The sequence below is a fragment of the Cervus canadensis genome, chromosome 30, assembly GCF_019320065.1.
Source record: "Cervus canadensis isolate Bull #8, Minnesota chromosome 30, ASM1932006v1, whole genome shotgun sequence".
NCBI lineage: Eukaryota > Metazoa > Chordata > Mammalia > Artiodactyla > Cervidae > Cervus > Cervus canadensis.
Genome location: NC_057415.1, coordinates 8,452,293 through 8,476,576, shown reverse-complemented (window position 1 = coordinate 8,476,576; position 24,284 = coordinate 8,452,293). Strand labels below are relative to the sequence as shown.

The 24,284-nt window shown below is 40.0% G+C and overlaps 1 protein-coding gene, 1 long non-coding RNA gene and 1 pseudogene across 2 annotated transcripts in view; 2 read left to right on the top strand and 1 right to left on the bottom strand.

Annotated features, from left to right (window-relative positions):
- The first annotated feature begins 1,011 nt into the window (after positions 1-1,011).
- Positions 1,012-24,284, top strand: part of SMU1 (SMU1 DNA replication regulator and spliceosomal factor) — a 30,312-nt gene continuing 7,039 nt past the window's right edge. The window contains exons 1-9 of the mRNA XM_043453143.1: positions 1,012-1,162; positions 4,247-4,457; positions 5,986-6,138; positions 7,447-7,557; positions 18,265-18,393; positions 19,843-19,962; positions 21,254-21,370; positions 21,992-22,119; positions 22,927-23,053. Coding sequence (XP_043309078.1) covers positions 1,137-1,162; positions 4,247-4,457; positions 5,986-6,138; positions 7,447-7,557; positions 18,265-18,393; positions 19,843-19,962; positions 21,254-21,370; positions 21,992-22,119; positions 22,927-23,053 — 1,122 coding nt within the window. The 5' untranslated portion in view covers positions 1,012-1,136. The remainder of the gene's footprint in view (positions 1,163-4,246; positions 4,458-5,985; positions 6,139-7,446; positions 7,558-18,264; positions 18,394-19,842; positions 19,963-21,253; positions 21,371-21,991; positions 22,120-22,926; positions 23,054-24,284) is intronic.
- On the bottom strand, positions 11,398-20,877 carry LOC122431730. The gene is made up of 3 exons (XR_006266612.1): positions 20,757-20,877; positions 15,315-15,325; positions 11,398-11,410 (listed from the first exon to the last, which is right to left on the bottom strand). It is a non-coding gene; the product is annotated as an uncharacterized LOC122431730 (long non-coding RNA).
- Positions 12,406-13,146, top strand: LOC122431729 (annotated as a pseudogene).

Genomic DNA, 24,284 nt, shown 5'->3' with positions numbered 1-24,284 from the left:
CTGCAGCCATGAAATTAAAAGACTCTTGCTCCTTGGAAAAGAAGTTATGACCAACCTAGACAGCATATTAAAAAGCAGAGACATTACTTTACTGAGAAAGGTCCATCTAATCAAGGCTATGGTTTTCCCAGTAGTCATGTACAGATGTTAGAGTTGTACCATAAAGAAAGCTGAGGGCTGAAGAATTGATGCTTCTGAACTGTGGTCTTGGAGAAGACTCTTGAGGGTCCCTTGGACTGCAAGGAGACCCAACCAGTCAATCCTAAAGGAACTCAGTCCTTAATATTCATTGGAAGGACTGATGCTGAAGCTGAAGCTCCAATACTTTGGCCACCTGTTTCGAAGAACTGACTCACTGGAGAAGACCTTGATGCTGGCAAAGATTGAAGGCAGAGAAGAAGGGGATGACAGAGGATGAGTTGGTTGGATGGTATCACTGACTCGATGGACATGAGTTTGAGCAAGTTCCGGGAATTGGTGATGGACAAGGAAGCCTGGTGTGCAGCAATCCATGGGGTTGCAAAGAATCAGATACGACTGAGCAACTGAACTGAACTGAACTGATACATATGTCCCCTCTCTCTTGAATCTCCCTCTGACTTTCCACCCCATCCCACCCATCTAGGTTGTCACAGAGCACTGGGTTGAGCTCCCCGAGTCAGACAACAAATTCCCACTAGCTATCTATTATGTTTACGGTAATATATATGATTCTACTGTACTCTCAATTCATCCCACCCTCTCCTTCCTCCACTGTGTCCACAAGTCTGTTCTCTACGTCTGCCAGCCCTATCTTTAAATCTAAACTAACTAAAAATTTAAAAGGCAACATTTGAAAACCAGTCGTTTAAGAACAACTCTTTCTTTAGGGAGAATGAAAAATGCTCTAGACCAGGCGCTTAGGTTCAGACTTCTGAAAGGCCCTCGAAGCTCCGCCCCGCACAGCCCAGCCTGCAGGCCCCGCCCCGCAATGCCCCGCCCCACACGTAGTCCTCGCTCCTCTTCCGTACACACCGCCTCCAGAGCGGGCGTCGACGTCGCCGGAAGTGACATACGTGGGTCGCCGGAGGTGTCGTTGGTGCGTTGCGCGACTGGGCTGAGAGTGGAGTGGGGCCTGCGCCCGGAAAGACAACGCTATGTCGATCGAAATCGAGTCCTCAGAGTGAGTCTCGTGGTGTCGGATGTTCGCGAAGTGGCCGGGCCGGGAGTCGATGAGTTGAGGGGTGGACGCTGCTCGAGGGAGGCGTCCGAGAGGTTGGGCAGTGGAGGGGTATTTACTTCCCCACAAAGAAGCTTCTGGGATCTGACTGCTTCAGAGGCGGGCCCACAAAAGTAGCGAACGGAAAGCCCAAAGCCCGGTGGAAGGCGGCGCGGGGCTAGGGGTAGGACGTGCCCGCAAAACCTGAGTTCTAGCCCTCGCCGACTCCTGATGCGCCCTGAGACTGAGCAGATTAGCCATCCAGTCAGGACTCCGGTCTCATCTGCACAGGGGGCCGCACTCTTAACCTGCCCTCTCTTCCTGCCCTCTTGAGCACGGTGGTTTGGTGTGCTTACACGGCCCTCTGGTTTCTTCTGCCTAGCTCTTTATCGGGTATTGTCACCGGTTGCCCACCCTTCTAGCCTGTGTCGGCGCCTGGGGGCTGCTTTTCATCACAGTCTCGGTTCCTAGTACGTCGTAGAGGCTCAATAATTGTCTTTGGAATGAAAGAACGACTAGCTGTTTTATCCGGTTCCGTGTGGCGCTGAATTTTGGTTGGCCAGTGAGCTTTGTGTAGCCCCAAGGGAGGGACAGAATGTGGAAATTGGGCCAGGAGAATGATAGATTTGGGGGAGAGGGGTACTAATGAGTGACTGAAGAAAGTCTTCGGTGAACTTCTCCAGGACTCCATCCTCTACTTGCTCTTGCCAACGCTTAATAATTAAATCGGCAGACTTAACATGAGTTAAGGGAGATGACTTGTCCTCAAGATCCGCCATAGGAGGAAGGGAGGTTTATTCATTCAGGAAATATTGAAGTCTGCTGTGTACCTGCTCTAGACCCTGGGAATATGGTAGTGAATGAAGCAGACCAAAGTCCTTGCCCTTATAGAAAGAGGAAGGAAAACAGCAGACAAAAGCAGTAAGTAAAATAGGTTTACAGATGGTGGTAAGTGTTGTGGAGAAAAGTGAAACAAGGGTGATGGAGAGTGCTGGGGATGAAGACAACTAGGAGCTGGCAGGAATTGGAAAGGATTCCATGCTTCAGGCCCTGAATTAAAAGTGAGAACAGATCATTCTCCCAGCCCTGAGCTGCTGAATGTTTTTTTATTATCAATAATTGCTGTGTTAAATATTTTCTCTGCTAGTCACACTGTAAGCAGTGTCATCTTCTCTTTGATCAGCCCTACAGACTGATCTGTATACCCTACAGAGTAGGTATTTTTCTTAACAGATGAGGAAATAGGCAAAGAGACCTTAACTGACTTGTCCAAAGTCACAGTAAGTGCAGAGGTCTGATTCAAATCCCAATCTATCTCCAAAACTTTTAACTCTTACGTATTACACAAAGAAGAAAGTGAATTTGATTTTGGCTGTAGCAAATAGGAGTTCTTTGCAAGCATGGTGTCTCATTGTGGGAGTGTAAATGGAAGTGTGCTGTGGGAAACTGTGGCGCTGGAACAGCAGGATCCAAGCTGGGGTCTCTTAACAGGCCCATGAGAGAAAAGACCACTGTGAGTAGCAGTATTCAGTTCCCTTCTGCAAGAACTATTTTTAAGAAGAGGGGGTTTGCTTTCTTATCTGGGCTATTGGAAGGACTGATGCTGAAGCTCCACTACTTTGGCCACCTGTTGCAAAGAGCCGACTCATTAGAAAAGACCCTGGTGCTGAGAAGGATTGAAGGCAGGAGGTGAAAGGGATGAGAGAGGATGAAGTGGTTGGATGGCATCACTGGCTCAATGGGCATGAGTTTGAGCAAGCTCCAGGAGAATTATGAAAGACAGGGAAGCCTGGCTTGCTGCAGTCCACGGGTTCACAAAGAGTCAGACACAACTGAGTGACTGAACAACAACAATATATGCTCACATGCCACCCTGCCAGTTTGAATCTTCCTTTTTCCACTTAGCTCTGTTTCCTGGCCAAATCCTCATCTGTAAAATGGACATAAGAGTAAATGCCATCCTCATAGGGTTGTTTTGAGGAGTAACTGAGTCAAAAATGCTTAGAACAGTACCTGATATATTGTGAACACTGGTCAAGTAAACATTGGTCATTGTGTTTTGATTATTATTTCTTTCCCAGGAAAGAGAACAGACTAAATTCCATTCTGAAATCTCTTCCAATCTGGACAGTGTGACCCCTGATGCTCGTGCTGTCCAGTAGAAATATGCATGAGCCATATGTGTACTTCTAAGGCAAGAGAAGAACAGTGTAATACAGCAATGTACATGAACTTTTACTGTCTATATAAAAAATTATTCACCAGACTCCTTAATACTAAGCCAAAGACCAAGAAATTTTAATTGTATATATTTAACTATAAATGACTTGTAAATTTTCTGAATGCTGAAATGCTGAAAATTGTTGCTTGTTCTCTCAATATTTGGAGATTGTCTGGGTCCTCTTTCCCTTGGGAAAGTGTATCCACATGTTTTTATTTCACTTGTCCTGAAATTTTAGTAATAATGGCAGTGGGTAGGTGTTATTTTTGTGAGGACACAAAGCTTTGTTTTGAATTTACATCTAATATAGCTCTACTTATTTGTGTTCAACAAATCCCTGTTAAGAAGGTCTCAATTCATATTTTTTTGCTGTCATTTAAAAATGGACCAAACCATCCAGTCATTTAGAGTATTCTGTGTCAGCGAGTAGACTAGGTTTAAAATATTTTCCTAAAGTGTGCAACAGTGGAATCATATGAGTTAACAAGAAACTTGGCATAATAAAAAGATCTCTGACCTTGCTAGTGTGAGAGTCTTCTTGGTACTATCTTGCTTTCTGACTGAGAGCCACGGGACAAGTTATTTCCCCTCACTGAACCCCAGTTCTATGTACGGGTTCGAAGTAGGAACTGGGTGATCCCCAGGGTCTTCTGTAACTCAGATTCTATGATGTGGGGGGTGGGGGAGGGAAGGTTTTACTCACATGATAAATGGAAAGCGGGTAGTGAAAGGAGGATGGCTGCAGAGAAAAATAAACTGGGCCTAGTTTTGTGGCATCTTTGGTGAGTGAGGATCCCTGAGCTGAATGACATGCTTGTTTCTTTCAGTGTGATCCGGCTCATTATGCAGTACCTCAAGGAGAACAGTCTACATCGGGCGCTAGCTACCTTGCAGGAAGAGACAACTGTGTCTCTGAATACAGTGGACAGCATTGAGAGTTTTGTGGCTGACATTAATAGTGGCCATTGGGATACTGTTTTACAGGCTATACAGTCTCTGAAATTGCCAGACAAAACCCTTATTGACCTCTATGAACAGGTAAGAGTGGGGATGATGCTGATTCCTGGACCTGGGTTTATTGTGGGCCTCCCTGACCAGAGAGCATCCATAAGCATTTCTGCAAGTGTTTTGGGCTGTGACAGCCCTTAAAATTTACTCTCGAAGCTTGAGTGTTACTCTGTGTTTTTTTTTTTTAATCTTTATTTTATTTATTATTTATTTATTTGGCTGCACCGAGTCTTAGTTGCAGCATGCGGGATCTAGTTCCCTGATCAGGGATCAAACCAGGGCCCCCTGCATTGGGAGCGTGGAATCTCAGCCACTGGACCAACAGAGAAGTCCCCACTACTCCGTATTTTTATCTCTCTTGGAAATTGGTATTATTTCTCAAGTAACCATTAAATGATCTATTCTAACATCAATCATTCATACACCAAATAGTGTACTGAAGTTTAGTTCTGACACTAACCACCACTAACCAACCACTAACTTGTTGGTGTAGACCCCACAAGTTAAGGGCTCAGTCCTCTATAGGACTGTCTTTATTTCACACACCAGCAATACTTTGATGTCTTGGGCCACCCACACTTCTGACCAACTGGCCACAAACTTAAGGGTCCTCATGACCCACTCAGAATTGATATTTTAGTAGAATGACGCAGAACTCAGAAAAGTGACATAGTGATGATGGCAGTTTTATTATCAAGGGAAGAGATCATTACCAGCCAAATAGAGAGACATGTAGGGTAAGGTTTGGGAGGGTACTGAACCACAGTTTCCAGTGCCTTCTACCCATGGAGTTAGAGTTAGTCTGTCGCCTGGCATTGAAGTATTCATCAACCAGGAAGCTTCATAATTTTTCATTCAACCTCCAGTTCTTTTTTTTTTTTTTCAACCTCCAGTTCTTTGACTCTCTTTGGGGTTGGGCTAGTTCAAAGCATCAACAACCCTCAAATCATGTGGTTGGTCCTAGTGGTAACCAGCCCCTATCCTGAGCCGTCTCCATAGCGCTAACTAGGTGTGATGCAGAGGGCTCATGAATAACAAGGGTATTTATTAGTGGGGAGATTCCAAGGTTTTTAGAAGTTCTATGCCAGGAAACCAGTACATAGATCATAAAATTGTTTAACTGTACAATAGAGCTGAGTAGACTTTCTGGAAATAAGAATGTTGTGTGATTTGAAGTGAAAATAGGGAAATGGGTTTGTTTCTTTACAATCCATGTGGGTTTAGTAATACCCTAAAGAAAATTTTGGTAACTGAAGGACAGTTTCTCTGGAGCTCATGGATATATTTCCATCTTTTTAGTTTTTTTTAGCATCTTACATTTGGAATAAGAGACCTGAGAGGAGGGGAGATTGGTAGATAAAAAGGACGGATGGAAGTTATTATTGTATAACTACTTTAGTTGTCTGCGTGAAATTGCCTATGGAGAGGGAAAAGGGCATTTCCTGGTTTGTGATTTGGAAATCACTTTGGCAGACCATTTCTGTGTTGGAAATTGTACTGAAAAAGAAAACGAGTTAAGAGAATGCATTGAAACCGCCGCTTTCTTTCAATTTTACAGGTTGTTTTGGAATTGATAGAGCTCCGAGAATTGGGTGCCGCCAGATCTCTTCTGAGACAGACTGACCCCATGATCATGTTAAAACAAACACAGCCAGAGCGGTATATTCATCTGGAAAACCTCTTGGCCAGGTCTTATTTCGATCCTCGAGAGGTAAGACTGATAATGAAAAGAAACTGCTGTTAACTTTGAAAACGTGCAATAATGTGATATTTTTTCAAACCATGTTATTGGATACTTTTTATAATTTGTTTTAATTTTTACAATGATACTTTTTTGTTTATTTACATTGGTTGAAATTTGCATATATTAAAGAGGGTAGTCTTGTTCATTTTCTGAGTACTTGAGGGCCTTCTCTTTTGCGCACACCGCATCATATAGGATTATGTGTTCATTAGTAAAAAAGCAGAAAGTTTATTCTTGTGTTATTTCTATTATTAGCCTAAGTATCTGCCCAGAAGCACTGCTCTACTGTTGGTGTGTTCACTGTGCATTTGTGTCCTTAGCTCTTAACAACTGCAGTTTCCTTTTAGTTCTTTTATTTCTTAAAAGCTTATGTTTCTGTTTCTCAGCTGCTTATGCTCCTGGTAGAGCATTATGATTGATACCATTCTTCAAAACTCTTAGATATAGTTTCATTCTTTCTCAGCCAGCCTTTTACCAGAAGCTTTTCTAAATAGGAGGAAGAAGAATTTAATAGGCCCTGAGTAATGGAAAGTTAGAGTAAACTCAAGGAAACCATGAGGATAAAAGAAGGAGTTTAGATTGCCAGGACAGAATTTAAGTTAGAGTTGTTTAAGAACTTCTGGGAAGTCATTTGACTGAAAGAAATTATTAAAGATTATAAAAGAATGCTTGGCTTTGCAGATTTTTTAAAAACTGGAAAAACAACTCTGACTTTTACATAGTTTATTATTATTGACGTATACTTATTACTATGAGACTCTTTGACATATATTTGGGCTTCCCTGGTGGCTCAGAAGGTAAAGTGTCTGCCTGCAATGCGGGAGACCTGGGTTCGATCCCTGGGTTGGGAAGATCCCCTGGAGAAGGAAATGGCAACCCACTCCAGTATTCTTGCCTGGAAAATCCCATGGATGGAGGAGCCTGGTAGGCCACAGCTCATGGGGTCGCAAAGAGTCGGACACGACTGAGTGACTTTGCTTGCTTGACATATATTTATTATTTACTATTTTGAGGCTCTTTTCAGAACTAACTGTGGATTGGCTAACCTCAGTTCTGTCTCAGCTCATGCTTTTGAAATGCAAGTGGGTAGAATTGAGACATCATTTTAAAAAACTAATTAATTTGATTAATCCTCTGTTTAACTGGGTAGTTTCTTTTTATCTTTTGTGTTTTGAATGTTTCTGCTTCGTTACTGTTGCTCTTTTTCAAAAAATAAGCACATTTATATCTTTTTCCATTTCTTGGAAATGATGCTATGCCCCTCTCCTTTTTCAGGCATATCCCGATGGCAGTAGCAAAGAGAAGAGAAGAGCAGCCATTGCCCAGGCCTTAGCTGGGGAAGTCAGCGTGGTGCCTCCATCTCGTCTCATGGCATTGCTGGGTCAGGTAATTAGTCTTTGGAACTGAAATTCCTGTGGACTCCTGGTAATGTTTCTTGTGTATAAACTCTTATGTATGAGCTAAAGAAATTAACCTAAGAACTGGGAACTACCTATAGAACTGCTTGTACCAACAGCTGTGCCGTGCCACATTCGTCCTTCCTAGGAGTGGTAGTGCAGATTAGTGGTTACGGGTGTACACTCTGGAGACGGATTTAGAGTAACAATAAAATTGATTGTCCTATCTTGACATTGTTGATCATCGAGTCAGAACACCGGAAGAAATATTTGCCATAGTTAGAATCTGAGCTCTCTCACTTACCGGCTGCGGTATTGGACACACTGCCTAACTGTTTTGATCCCATTTACTCATCATGGTGTTGTACTAAGGATTAAAGGAGATAAAATGTACTTAAACCAATTGTATATTGACTGGCACCTTGTTAATACTTGGTAAATGGTAGCTGCCAGTGGTGTTTCTTTTTTATTTATTTTTTTAAGCAGTAGTAGTAGTATTAGCATTGTCATTATTATTTATAAAGCTGTCTAGAGTGTTAGATGTTACATAAATAGCAGAGTTACAGGTCATTAATAGAGATGTAAATAGCCTGTTTACACTAAATCTGCATTTTGAAAGGGGCCAAAAAGCTACTGTTAGAGGCTTACAGTGTTTCTGAAATTCAAAAATAAGCTGCTTTATTTCTTAATTTACTTTTTACCTGAGTGATAGATGTGCATAATTTAAGTAGTACCTCAAGGCTTTTACTTCCTTGGTGGCTCAGATGGTAAAGAATATGGTGGGCCACTGTTCATGGGGTCACAAAGAGTCAGATACGACTGCGTGACTAACACTTTGACTTCTCAGGGCTTTTAGTGAGAAAATAGTTCCATCTGCCCTGTTCTACCGTCTTACTTCCCACAACCATTTTTAACTCTTGGCATTTACCTTTGTAGCTGAATATCATGCTTATAATGTCATATTTTGATTTTTTTTAGAAAAAGTTTTAAACATTAACTGTTGACTTTAGTGGAAGATGATTTCTCTCTTACCTGTTCCCCACAACATGCACACATTCTTCTTTCTCTGGATTTTCAGTATAGTTATATCACAACTTTTGGTTAAATCATTTCAATGTTTATATTATCTTTACATCAATATTGTTTGTAGACAAAAAATAACTATTTAATTTCTTATGTAATTTTGATGATTCTTTGCACTAATTGCTTAATTTCTTTCTTTTGCCTAGTTTTCTGTGTAACTTTTGCTTCTTCATCCTGTATCATTCCAATAAGTGTAAAAATTCTCCCTTTCCCCCTGCTTGCTGATATTTTCCCTGAGGCCCTTCTCTCTCTTGTTCTCATGGTTTCCTGCACAGTGATTGTACTGGGAGTTGTTTCATCTTCATACTGAGAGTTCTGGGTCATATTTTTCAGGAACATGTTTTCCTTCTCATAGTTTAGAACCTTGTTTTAATGGAGTACTTCTGGTAACTTCCTAAGAAAGGGTACACAGAGGTAAGTTTTTGAGTGTTTGCTTGTGTAAGCAATGTCTCTTACCTCTTTTTTTTTTGAAGGTTTTGTTTATTCTGAAATACAAGAAAAGTTGTAGGAGTCCTACCACCCAGAGTTTACATATGCATGTTAACAAATTGTTTTGTTTCATAGAATTTGTGCATCTTTTTTAATGTATACATGAAATATTTTTAATGTTAACGTCTTAGAAAAAAAACTCTTTTATACTATAGTTAAGAGGTAGTCACATTCAGAATCTCCACAGAAGATAATATCAGGAGAGGCCATGTGTACATTCATTCTACAAGTATTAAGCACCTGATATGTGCCAGGCATTGTTTAGATACTTATGATATATCCATGAAATAAAGATGTCTTTCTTGGAGGAGTTTATATTCTTGTAGCAAAGATGGACACTAAATAGTAAACAGCATTTAGCAAATTATGGTATGATAGTAATGACTATTGTGCTTAGTCGATCAGTTGCGTCCAACTCTTTGTGGCCCCGTGGACTAGCCCGCCAGGCTCCTCTGTCCATGAGATTCTCCAGGCAAGAATACTGGGTTGCCATGCTCTCCTCCAGATTATCTTCCCAACCCAGGGATCGAATCCAGGTCTCCTGCATTACAGGCAGATTCTTTACTGTCTGAGTCACCAGGGAATCCCAACAGCTATTAGGATAAACTAAGAAACTTAGAGGACATTAAGAGAGGTGAGGCATGGTAAGTACATAGGCAGGTTGCAGATGTTTGTTAAGGGAGAGTGTTCAGTTCAGTCCACTTGCTCAGTCGTGTCCAACTCTTTGCAACCCGATGGTCTGCAGCACGCAAGGCCTTCCTATCCATCACCAGCTCCTGGAGTTTACTCAAACTCATGTCCATTGAGTCGGTCGGTGATGCCATTCAACCATCTCATCCTCTGTCATCCCCTTCTCCCGCCCTCAATCTTTCCCAGCATAAGGGTCTTTTCAAATGTCAGTTCTTCACATCAGGTGGCCAAAGTATTGGAGTTTCAGCTTCAGCATCAGTTCTTCAGTGAATATTCAGGACTGATTTCCTTTAGGATGGACTGGTTGGATCTCCTTGCAGTCCAAGGGACGCGCAAGTGTCTTCTCCAGCAGCACAGTTCAAAAGCATCAATTCTTCGGCGCACAGCTTTCTTTATAGTCCAACCCTCACATCCATACATGACCACTGGAAAAACCATAGCTTTGACTAGACAGACCTGTGTTGGCAGAGTAATGACTCTGCTTTTTAATATGCTGTCTAGGTTGGTCATAACTTCTTTTCCAAGGAGCAAGAGTCTTTTAATTTCATGGCTGCAGTCAACATCTGCAGTGATTTTTGGAGCCCCCCAAAATAAAATCTGTCACTGTTTCCATTGTTTCCCCATATATTTGCCATGAAGTGATGGGACCAGATGCCATGATCTTAGTTTTTTGAATGTTGAGTTTTAAGCTAACTTTTTTACGCTCCTCTTTCATTTTCATCAAGAGGCTCTTTAGTTCTTGATTTTCTGCCATAAGGGTGGTGTCATCTGCATATCTGAGGTTACTGATATTTCTTCTGCCAATCTTGATTCCAGCTTGTGCTTTATCCAGCCCAGTGTTTCTCATGATGTACTCTGCATATAAGTTAAATAAGCAGGGTGACAATATACAGCCTTGACATACTCCTTTTCCTATTTGGAACCAGCCTGCTGTTCCATGTCCAGTTCTAACTGTTGCTTCCTGACCTGCATACAGATTTCTCAAGAGACAGGTGAGGTGGTCTGGTATTTCCATTTCTTTAAGAATTTTCCATAGTTTGTTGTGATCCACACAGTCAAAGACTTTGGCATGGTCAATAAAGCAGAAGTAGATATTTTTCTGGAATTCTCTTGCTTTTTGATGATCCAGTGGATGTTGGCAATTTGGTCTCTGGTGCCTCTGCCTTTTCTAAATCCAGCTTAAACATCTGGAAGTTCACGGTTCACATATTGCTGAAGCCTGGCTTGGAGAATTTTGAGCATTGCTTTACTTGTATGTGAGATGAGTGCAATTATGTGGTAGTTTGATCATTTTTTGGCATTGCCTTTCTTAAGGATTGGAAATAAAACTGACCTTTTCCAGTCCTGTGGCCACTGCTTTGTTTTCCAAATTTGCTGGCCTATTGAGTGCAGCACTTTCACAGCATCATCTTTTAGGATTTGAAATAGCTCAACTGGAATTCCATCACCTCCATTAGCTTTGTTAGTAGTGATGTTTCCTAAGGCCCACTTAACTTCCCATTCCAGGATGTCTGGCTCTAGGTGAGTGATCACACCATCGTGATTATCTGGGTCGTGAAGATCTTTTTTGTATAGTTCTTCTGTGTATTCTTACCACCTCTTCTTAATATCTCCTGCTTGTTAGGTGCATACCATTTCTGTCCTTAATTGTGCCCATCTTTGCATGAAGTGTTCCCTTGGTATCTCTAATTTTCTTGGAGAGATCTCTAGTCTTTCTCATTCTTTTGTTTTCCTCTATTTCTTTGCATTGATCGCTGAGGAAGGCTTTCTTATCTCTCCTTGCTATTCTTTGGAACTCTGCATTCAAATGGGTGTATCTTTCCTTTTCTCCTTTGCCTTTTGTTTCTCTTTTCACAGCTATTTGTAAGGCCTCCTCAAACCACCATTTTGCCTTTTTGCATTTCTTTTTCTTGGGGATGGTCTTGATCCCTACCTCCTGTATAATGTCACAAACCTCTGTCCATAGTTCTTCAGGCACTCTGTCTATCAGATCTAATCCCTTGAATCTGCTTGTCACTTCCACTGTATGATCGTAAGGTATTTGATTTAGGTCATACCTGAATGGTCTAGTGGTTTTCCTTATTTTCTTCAATTTAAATCTGAATTTGGCAATAAGGAATGAGCCACAGTCAGCTCCCAGTCTTGTTTTTGCTGACTGTATAGAGCTTCTCTTATCTTTGGCTGCAAAGAATATAATCAATCTGATTTCGGTACCGACCATCTGGTGATGTCCATGTTTAGAGTCTTCTCTTGTGTTGTTGGAAGAGGGTGTTTGCTATGACCAGTATGTTCTCTTGGCAAAACTCTATTAGCCTTTGCCCTGCTTCATTCTGTACTCCAAGGCCAAATTTGCCTGTTACTCCAGGTATTTCTTGACTTCCTACTTTTGCATTCCAGTCCCCTATAATGAAAAGGACATCTTTTTTGGGTGTTAGTTTTACAAGGTCTTAATAGGTCTTCATAGAACCATTCAACTTCAGCTTCTTCAGCATTACTGGTTGGAGCATAGACTTGAATTACTGTGATATTGAATGGTTTGCCTTGGAAATGAACTGAGATCATCTGTCGTTTTTAAGATTGCATCCAAGTACTGCATTTTGGACTCTTTTGTTGACTGTGATGGCTGCTCCATTTCTTCTAAGGGATTCCTGCCCACAGTAGTAGATATAATGGTCATCTGAGCTCTTTTCCTCCCTGGCTGCTTGAAGATCAGCCGCCATCATGAACGACACAGTAACTATCCGGACTAGGAAGTTTATGACCAACTGACTGCTTCAGCGGAAACGAATGGTCATTGATGTTCTTCACCTTGGAAGAGGCAACAGTACCTAAAACAGAAATTCGGGAAAAACTGGCCAAAATGTACAAGACCACACCAGATGTCATCTTTGTATTTGGATTCAGAACCCATTTTGGTGGTGGCAAGACAACTGGCTTCGGCATGACTTACGACTCCTTGGATTACGCGAAGAGCGAGCCCAAACACAGGCTTGCAAGGCATGGCCTGTATGAGAAGAAAAAGACCTTAAGAAAACAGCAAAAGGAACGCAAGAACAGAATGAAGAAAGGCAGGGAACTGCAAAGGCCAGTGTTGGTGCTGGCAAAAAGTGAGCTGAAGATTGGACAACAGAAGGAGTAAAGATTCTGCAGTGACTGTATCTGTGGTGATTGTGCAGATTTTTCATGAAAGAGAGAGTAAACTAAGACCTTTTACATGTCAAAAAAAAAAAGTCATCTGAATTAAATTCACCCATTCCAGTCCATTTTAGTTTGCTGATTCCTAAAATGTTGACATTCACTCTTTCCATCTTCTGTTTGACCACTTCCAATTTGCCTTGATTCATGAACCTAGCATGCCAGGTTCCTATGCAGTATTGCTCTTTACAGCATTGAACTTTACTTCCATTATCAGTCCCATCCACAACTTGGTGGTATTTTTGCTTTAGTTCCGTCTCTTCATTCTTTCTGGAGTTATTTCTCTACTGATCTCCAGTAGCATATTGGGCACCTACCGACCTGGGGAGTTCATCTGTCCTATCTTTTTGCCTTTTCATACTGTTCATGGGGTTCTCAAGGCAAGAATACTGAAGTGGTTTGCCATTTCCTTTTCAGTTCTTGTCAGAACTCTCCACCATACCCATCCATCTTGGGTGGCCCTACATGGCATGGCTCCTGGTTTCATTGAGTTAGATAAACCTGTGGTCCATGTGATCAGATTGGTTAGTTTTCTGTGATTGTGGTTTTCAGTCTGTCTGCCTTCTGATGGAGAAGGATAAGAGGCTTATGGAAGCTTCCTGGTGGGAGAGACTGACTGAGGGGGAAACTGGGTCTTGTTCTGATGGGTGGGGCCATGCTCAGTAAATCTTTAATCCAATTTTCTGTTGATGGGTGGGGATGTGTTAAGAAGGCCAGGAACAGAGCCTTAGGGTGATATTTTAAAGAAAGTTATCACTGGTGGGAATGGCATAATTTGATCTGGTGCCCCATACTCTTCCACCATTAATAGGGCTTCCCTCGTGGCTCAGACGGTAAAGCGTCTGTCTGCAATGCAGGAGACCCGGGTTCGATCCCTGTGTTGGGAAGATCCCCTGGAGAAGGAAATGGCAGCCCACTCCAACATTCTTGCCTGGAAAATCCCATGGACCGCGGAGCCTGGTAGGCTACCGTCCACGGGGTCACAAACAGTCGGACATACCATTAATATAATAGGCTAAATTTCATGCCTAGCTTACAAACTGGGTATGGAGCAAGGGCCTGCTCAGCTTTTTGTTGAGAAATCATGCATAAACTAAAGAAGGGTGGGGATGGGATAATGGGTAAGGTAGTTGGTTCAGTATTCAGTCAGTCTTTAGTTCTTACACATAGAAATCAAGTCCCTACAATAGGGAAACTGGGAGGAGAGTGCCAGTTACTTTGTTCCTGAATTGTTTTTGTTGTTGCTGGTGTGTTAAAGCATAGTTGATTTACATTGATGTGTTATTTTCAGGTTATGGCAAAGTGATGCTGTTTTCTTTTTCTCTCCTTCTCTCCTGCCCTCCCTGTTTCCCCCTCTCTCTCATTCTCTCTCTATGTATTTATATATATGTGTATATACATATATGTATGTGTATATACATATATATAACTGAATATATATAATTTTTAGATTTTTTTTCTATTATAGGTCATTATAAGATGAAGATATTAAATACAGTTCTCTGTGCTATACAATGGGTCTCTATTCAAATTTTTAAACTATTTTCCTCCCTACTGTGTCCCTACTTTCTTTGAGTTCCTTTTTTTCTACCTGTTTGTTTTGGTGCCAGTGTTTAAAAAAAAGCTTCCCTCAGATTTAAGAGTGAAGTACTGAAAAGCTGAAAACTGTGTGGGGAGGGATGGAAGGTGGAGTTTGAGAATTGATAAGATTGATTGAGTGAAGGTCCTCATGTGTCTGTAGATATATTGTCTTGGACTGATCAGCTTTTCCAAAGAGTAGTCTTCTAGTTTCCTGCCTGGGGGTGGAGGTTAGAGAAATCTCCCTGTTCAGCATACAAGCTTGCACTTAATCCCCCTGTTTTCATGAAGCTTCTTACTTACACTCTGCCCCTCAGCTCCGCCTTTTTCCATAACCTGGGATCTCAGCTGTTCCAGAAAATTGACCATGCAGCTTCTCTTGAGGCTTGGACAAGGCAGTCACCTGATGCATAGAGTTGAGATAGGTCCCGGATGCTAATTGCTCTTCATTCAGATTTTATCATTGCCATATGCCCTGCCTTGTCCTTGAGGGGATGTGTGGCTCCTTCAATTCCTAAGCTTTTTTGGAATTTGCAGGGTATTTGGCTTACTGCTTATGGCTTCTTCATCCCCATCTTGTGTAATTAGGTTTCATTTTTATCTGTTCTTCTTGGTTTACAAGCTGGTCCATTCTCTTTGCAGCTTCTTAAATTTAACGTTTTTCTTCTGCTGTTACTTTTTTCATTCTCTCTGCCTTTTGGGGTTATGTACCTTTTTTATTCCTTTATTATTGTCACTTCAGTGGGGTTCCTAGAAAGAGTGGAAATAAACTCATCTTGTCCTCCACATTGAATGGTTAGATTTGAGGAGTGAGTGAGGCTTTCATTCTGGGTTGCCCTTTTAGGATTCTGGCTTCACTGACTTGGTGGAGAATATAAAAAGAAGGGCAAGTTTGTTAGGATGAAGCAGACCATCAGTGTGGGATGTACTAATTTTGAAGTTCCTATGAGACATACAGGTGGAGATGTCCAGTGTATGTACTGGGATTTGTGGCTCTGAACTTCAACTTTGAGGTTTTGGCTATGGCTATAGATTTGGAAATTGCAGTAGTAATTGAAGCCGTATATGAAAATATGACTACCTAGGAAAAGCACGTAGACTAAGAAAAATAAAAATTTGAGAAGAAAGCCATAGGGAACACTTAAAGTCCATACGATGAACAGAGAAGGGAACAACCAGAAAGATGAAAAGGGAAACCAAGAAGAATAGTATTAGAAAAAGTAATAGGAGTTTCAAGCAGATGAGTGGTTATTGTAGTTGAGAGCAGCCAAGATCATGGAGAAGATTAGGGTCACAAAGGAGTCTGGTTTTGGTCATAGGGATATCTGAGATGCGCTTCCAGTGGAAAGATGGGGACAGAAGCTATGTTATAGCAAATTAACTGAGGTGTGAAGACAGCACGTATAGGTGACTTACGAAGCTTGGTAGTTAAAAGAAGGAGATGAAGGTGATGCAGAAGGAAGAGGGCCATAGTAGCTGAAGAGCAGAGGGCAAGAGAGGGGTTTTTGTTTTTTCCTTTAAAAGATGGGAGTGCTTTGAAACTGCAAGGTAAAGAGTGCAGAGAGTACCCATTGATTGGAGATAAGTCCTCTGGTCATTACAGTAAAATATGAAAAATAAGCAAAATATGGATTTTGAAAAGAAAATAGAACAGTATTTAGAAACAATATAGTGATCATAGAATTAATTTGAAAATTTAGTAAATTTGTGAGATATAAAACATACAGAAGTTGATTGCATTTCTGTATATCAGCACTAGCCAGTTCAAATATTCAATGAGAACAGAGTTCTTGTTTATACAATATAAAAATTCTAGCCCTAACTTTTGTGAGAAAAAATGATTTTCATTTTTTAAAAAGGCAGAATCCTTTCAAAGCTTCCAGGACAAATAAATTTGAGAAGATGATAAAACATTGATTTTCCTGGATAAGACTTGACACTTGATACCAGTTCACAATGGGTTTAGAACTGTATCACAAAAGAATTCTAGTATTCATCTGGAAACATAAACTTAGAGAAGTATATTCATGAAGAAATTTTGGGAAGAAGAATGTTGAACATATTAGCCCTAGAAATAGTGAAGCATTTAACAGAGGTTCGTAGTTTAGATCATTTTGGTAGTCAGCATCCAGTGCAACAGCAGTGCAAGAAATTGACCCTATTATTTATCAGAATTCAGTACATGGTAATGAGACTGTCACAGAGCCTACGGACAGGAAGAATTACTTAGCGTATGGTGTTGGGGAACCTACTTTAGAATAGAGGAGAAATGTCACATAAGAGTCTTCCCTCATATTTTATAATCATAATTTCAGATATATATTTTAAGAATATAGATCAACTTAGGTAGTAATATATCAGACTTCCTATTACAGGACTTCCTGTGATTTAGGAAGTAGACACCAAGGTTAAGGTCAACAAATTTCATTACTTGAGAGTTTAACTTAGATGAAACCTTTAAATCTATAATAAATAAATAGATAGATTGGGGGAAAAAATTCTTTTTGGGAAACACGAACAGATACAATATCTTGATCACATTACAAAGCTTACACATTGATAAGAAAAATGTGAGCCAACTGTAGATAAGTGAACAAAGAACATGTGTAAACAGAAGATGTATATGTCGTTAACAAACGTATTAATAGAAGAGGTCAGACTAATCAGAGAATTTACTAAAGTAGGGCATAGTTTTCCACTCATTAGAGTTTTTAGATGACATCCAAAATTATTGAGTTTTGTTGCTATAACAAAGGGAAAAGAGAATAGTCCCTGTGTAATGTAACATATATTGTTTCATCCCTTCATCAACTCTAGAAATTAGGCTTTTCTCTGGACTTTTGGTTGGCAAATTAGGGATTCAGAATAGCTCAGTTGACAAACTAGGGCCGTCTGTCTCCAACGTCCATGGTTTTTCCATTCCCTATAATGCAGTTGTGATTGCTATTGTAGTTGTGTCTTTTTGGGAAAACATTTTGGTAGTGTGTCTAAAGAGCCTTAGCTGTTTGTGTTCTTTTTTCAATTCAGTAATTTCTGTTCTAGGAATCTAATTCTGGGGGAGAATATCCTGATAATAGAAAAAGCCTTACATCCAAGGCTATTCACTGCAACATTATTTAGATGAATGCAAAAATTAGAAGCAATATAAATGTCCATTAATACAATAAGCTATGAAATATCCACTAGTAGAGAATATAATGTTAGAATAGAAAATGTTAGTTATGTTGGTTATGTCATAGCATGATATAATGATAGGTGAAAACAGGGTATAAAATTTTACATAAGGTGTAACTATAGCTATATAAATTAAACATGTTGGGGGAAAATACTAAAAGGTAACATATGAAATGCTAATTGTAGCTGTGTTTGGATGTTGGGAACTATGGGAAATTTTTGTTTTTCAAATTTTATTTATAATAGGAGTCACACCTATTAAGAAAATGGCTGTAGAAACTTGGACCCATTAGCTCTGAGAATCCCCTCCCACCCTGAGATCAAGCTCTGATCCTAGAACACACAGAATAGCCCAGGCTGTGTTGTGTTTGGATGGCCAGAGATGGTGAGTCTGGATGACTCACACTTCTGTGAACCTCACCCTTTCAGGCTTTGAGCAATCAGGACCAGGTTTTAAAAGCACCCAAGTGGATTTCTCTTCTCATAGGCATTGAAGTGGCAGCAGCACCAAGGATTGCTTCCTCCTGGCATGACCATAGATCTGTTCAGAGGCAAAGCAGCTGTCAAAGATGTCGAAGAAGAAAAGTTTCCTACACAGCTGAGCAGGCATATTAAGGTAGGAGCCTTGGACTGCCCAGTTGGTAATCACTTGTTGGGGACTCAGCCTGGCCCTGTGCCAGTAGCTTGGACTGGGGAGTAGAAGTCATTCTTCAGCTCTGACAACATTCATGGTTGCTGCTGGTGACCACTGAGGTCCCTTGTGGCCTGGCAGTGGCACACCTCAGCTGCATCACCAAGTGGACATTCATTGGACATTGACCCATCATCCGCCCTTGGACTTTCTCCCAGGAATCCTGCATTTGGAAAAATGCTTTAGCTCTTAGGTTAAACCTGGGACTAAGAACCATGAACTCTCTTATGTAATTTTCCTGTTCAACATTTGTGTTTTTGCCTGCTATATGTTTGGCAAAGGACTAGGCATGGACTGGAAAGTGGGCTTCAGTGGTGTTTGATGAAAATAATTTTATCATCTTAATGGCTGGTTCTTGGCTGGTTCTTGGTGTTTTTTGGTCTAATGAAGTAATTGTTGCAGTTCCGAGAATTTTAATTGTATTTGCTGCTTCACCATCTCCTTTTTATTCCAATTTCTTTTTGGATTTGTGCTCTGATTCAGTTTATAGATTTAAAAATATTTCATAACATCTTTGGCTTAATATTTTGAATTTATCTTTTCTGGATTATATGTTCTGACTTGCATGTAAAGATATTTTTGAGCAGCACTTTTATTTACCTTGGTAAAAGCCTTGCGACAAATAGAAATCTATTAAATTATGCTGCTGGACTAAGATTTTCTATTTTAAACACTTCCTTTTGGGGCATTTAAAATGGGGCATTTAAAATGAGACTCATAATAGAGCTTTTCTCTGTTCTCATCTGTCTAATGTACTGTAGTTTCCATCTGTTAATGGAAACATCAGTGCTGATAAATGCTCCGGATACATTTCCCAAGCATTTCTGTCGGCTCTAATTAGTTCTCTTTGAGTTAGTCAGTCACACATTATCACTTGTTCAGATTAAGGTCATGAGAAGAAACAGTGATAAAAAATTTGTTTAAAAAACAATGAAGGAAAACAGCCATTTATTTTGAAAAATTGATTTATTTTCCCCCAGATTACAAAAAAATAGGAACATATGCCATATTAAGTTAGTGTGAAAATCATGTTAACAGTGGCTGATTCTGGTAAAAACTTACTGTTTGAGTTAACAGGATTATTTGTTCTAAGTCCTTTGCTAAAATAGTTTCTTTTCTTTTTCCTTTGGAAATACCAACGTCATTAAAAAAAAAAATCAAATTACTTTCAATGGTGAACCTCAATGTTAAACTGGTTGGAGAGAATATATCAAGCATTTCTTTGTGTCTGGGTACAGAAACACCCTTCCAAACTCCATAATATAGGCTGGCTATGACTCTGTGCTAGGGCCGAGCTCTCAAAAGATTAATATGGGAATTGTTTTAAGGCCAGTAGATAAAAATGCATCTGTTTCATTGTTTCATTTGAAACAGTTTGGTCAGAAATCACATGTGGAGTGTGCTCGATTTTCTCCAGATGGTCAGTATCTGGTTACTGGGTCCGTTGATGGATTCATTGAAGTATGGAACTTTACAACTGGAAAAATCAGAAAGGTAAAGTATTTTAAATATATTAATTTTTCTAGTAGGAGAATTATCTGTTACTGTTTTTAAGTTATCTGTTATAGTTGCAATTTAAATTTACTTTTTGAATGCGTAAGATGTACATCTGATAAAACATTTTATAAAACAGAACAGTTATTCAGTAAAGGCTCTTGTTCCCCACTTTTGTCCCTCAGCCAGTCAGTTCCCTTCTTTGGTGCACCTAGAGTTACCAGTTTCTTATGTAATCTTTATGGAATATTCTATGTGTATATGTAAGCAATTGCTTATTGTTTATAGTCTAACCTTTTAGTAGTACTAACTGCATTTCTGTCATCATGAATGAAGTGGAATATCTTTATATGTGAAAAGCCACCAGTATTTCCTAGTCTGTGAACTCTGTTCATATCCTTTGCCCATTTCTCTTTTGGACTACTTCTTACTGATTTGTAGGAGGTCTTTATGGTTTGAGGAAATCAACCTTGGTAATATGCATTGCAAATATTTTTCATCTTTGACTTTTGTCTTAATGTATGGTTTTGCTTTGTACAGGTAATAGTTTTTTGTATCATCATATTTTATCCATCTTTTCTCCCATGGTTTATTCTAATACTTCTGTGTTTCTTTTTGTGTTTAATTTTTGACCCATCTGGCATTTGATTAGGGTGATAAAATTGGCATAGATCCAGCTTAATTTTCCCAAATAGCTACTTAGTGACTAACCACTGATTTAAAATGTATTTAAATCTTTATGATAGAGTACTAAATTCCACTCCATGTGTAGTGGATTTATGAGTGGTTTTCACTTTCTACATTGTATATTTCTTTACAGTTTGCCTTTTTTTCTTTTAACCATGAAACAGTCTCACTTTATAATTAGAAAAAATAAAGATACTTCATTATGAACAGTAATGGATGATAAAAGAAAAATAAATATAATAATCAATACATTTTAGGGAAGGTAGCTGACTATGGAAAAATGTTTCTCATGTCATACCGTTAAATAAATTCAGATTTATTAAAGATGTACAATATGAAACTGTAGGGAAATTTGCCGAGAAAGGATTAGTAAGCAAAAGATGTAGGCTGTTATGTTTGTATTTTTTATATTTATTTGAATTGTGTAAAAAAGGTACTCCCAGTGTTATCAGTTGTTCATCAGGATAACGTTCATGACACTACTATTTGCTTTGGAGGTTTAATCAGCACAATCTACTATCCTGCTTCCAGTAAGTTTGCAGAGACCTGGGGTAACGGGTGTTTTTGTGTTATTTTGATAATTGCTTATCATTGTTTCCTTTAGGATCTTAAGTACCAGGCACAGGATAACTTTATGATGATGGATGATGCTGTTCTCTGTATGTGCTTTAGCAGAGATACAGAAATGTTAGCAACTGGTGCCCAAGATGGAAAAATCAAGGTATAAATTAGAGACATGAAGTCTTATATGTAGACATTTTGAGAATTCTGTGAAGAGCTAGTCCCTACATGGGGTTTTTTAACTACTGTTTATTGAGCATCAACTTTATGCCAGTCATTTTAGTTTTTCTTATTTAATCCTGATAACTCCTCTGCTTAGGGAGGTCCAATAATTTAAAGTCACACAGTTGGTGATAGATTTGGGACTTCAGATCTGCTCGTGCCCTTTCTGCTGTGCCACTATAGCTTACCTTATATGGTGTGTGTTGCTTTGGGGTGGTGGTCTGCAAATGCTTAGCAGTTGATCAGCTATGGCTTGTATTTAATTGCTGGTCAGATACCCTGGGCTAGATAAAATACAGAAATGGTCTCTGCTAAGTGAAATTAGAGTCTAAATTTTTGTTTTAATAATTTAAAAGGAAAGAGGTTTAAGTTTCATAGGATTCAAGTTGTCATTGTACTTTGAGAACCAGACATATCATATTCAGCTATTGGCATGCATTTTTAATGTTGTTTTTAGTACCTTAGTGAGCCCTGTATTTTGCCTGGCTCTGCAGAGTAGGAGGGGGACATGGGACACTGTATTTACAAGTTTTTACTATTCTTTTTTTAAAAAATAAAGGTATGGAAGATTCAGAGTGGGCAGTGTTTAAGGAGATTTGAAAGGGCACACAGCAAAGGTGTCACCTGTCTAAGCTTCTCTAAGGATAGCAGTCAGATCCTTAGTGCCTCTTTTGACCAGACAATTAGGTAAGTAAAAATTTCCAAACTGCCCTCACTTTTGTTTGCTATGATGAAACTTCAGAGGAAGGTACTAGTTTGTGATTTCTGTATTTTCACTAGGATTCCTTTATATGGACAGTGAGGGAATAAATGAGTAATAAATAAATGTGGGACCTTATTTCCCCAAAGTACAGCTGACACAGTGCTATTGTGTTATCCATTTGGGTCTTTACCCAGAAGAGAGATCAGAAGGGGATTTTAGCAGCACTTCATGGGCTTCCCTGGTGGCTCAGAGGTTAAAGCGTCTGCCTGCAATGTGGGAAACCTGGGTTCAATCCCTGGGTCGGGAAGATCCCCTGGAGAAGGAAATAGCAACCCACTCCAGTATTCTTGCCTGGAGAATCCCATGGACGGAGGAGCCTGGTGGGCTACAGTCCACAGGGTCGCAAAGAGTCAGACACGACTGAGCGACTTCACTTTCACTTTCCTGTTTCTCACAGTGTGGTCTGTGGACCCACCTGTATCGGAGTCACCTTAGAGAGCATGTGACAAATACAGATTCTTAGGACCCAGCAGAGACCTAGAAGTCTGTCGCTGAACAGAAGCTTGTGGTATCAGTGGCATATTTTCTTCAAGCCTCTCTGCAAAGCTTTTGGTTTTGTTTGATTGTTAGACATAAAGAAAATACTACTGCATACATAATTGCATAGTCCCTGTTCTTAATATTTTAACACATGAGCTTCTGTAATTCATCTAAAATGCTTTCAACACTTGGTTCCAACCACAGTGTACAGGATATTAATTGATCTTTTCATTTGCTTTTATTTGTGATAGAATTCATGGTTTAAAATCTGGAAAAACCCTGAAGGAATTCCGTGGCCACTCCTCCTTTGTCAATGAAGCGACCTTCACACAGGACGGACATTATATTATCAGTGCATCCTCTGATGGCACTGTAAAGGTTAAGTATTTGCTACTCATGTATTTTGGGTTGTCTATTCCATTTTTTCTATTTTGCCCTTTGAGGAGTTTTCAGTGGTGATAATGGTGATAATTATGGTGGCTAAAGTAAACTCCGGGAGTTGGTGATAGACAGGGAGGCGTGGCGTGCTGCGATTCATGGGGTCGCAGAGTCGGACACGACTGAGCGACTGAACTGAAACCTCTTTACTCTGTATTTTAGCCATAATTGAGATCTGTGACAATAATCATAATCTGTGGGTAATTCCTGTTGGCCTAGGACCTCAGATCTCAAACCTACAGGCTATATGATATACAGGAAAAGGTGTAGAGTTCTAAACTTAACTCCTGTTTACAGTGGTTACATCTGACTTTGCCACAAAGTCAAATGGTCTACCTGCAACAGTCAAATTCATGAAGGGCTCAGTAGCAGAATAAATAGGTCTCTTTTATTGCACAGCTTCACCCCACACCCGGCCCCCCACATTAGGACCTTTCTAATAGCATTAATGAGGAACAAGATGGGTGTAGAGTAGAACTAAGTCCTCTTAGTTACTTGCTATCTTCAGCTCTCAGCTGAAAGTAATAGATCTTCAGTGCCTTAAGAGATTTACTTATTTCAAGAGAGGGCGTCATTTCCTAGAAAAGATGGGCAGTCCAAATTGAAAAGTGCTAGAGATCTTTGAGACACTCCATTTACATTGTACATCTGCTTTTAAATTGCCTTTTGTAAATGAATGTTCTCTGGCAGAAGACCTAAACATCCTAACACAGATCCCTAACAGTCAGACCCCTTTCTGTGATGGCTTGGGAATTGAACCAGAAGTCTGAAGGTAGGAGATGTACCCTTCCTTAGGATGGAACGGAAATACACAGAGTTCTTGGTGCGTTAGTCACGGGGTTTGCCCTCTCTGCTGTGAATATGGGCCTTACAGCCTATAGGAATGCCACTGGGAGGTAGCTTGTACAGGTCTCTTTGTTTTGTAGTCTTTTTCTTTAGTTTTTTGCAATAGGTGGGATAAAATATCTGACTGACTTTTTCGACAGAAAACTCTAGAAGTCCCTTGATCACTGAAATGTTCATTCTCTCCTAGGCTGCTGGGCTTTAGAGAGGCGATTGGGGGAGATGATACAGTATTTATTAAGGAAATAAATATTGAGACAACTAGTGAGGCAACTATTTCCTCCTTTCTCTAGGTATTTATTCAACATCCATTTTGTGCTAGGCTCCA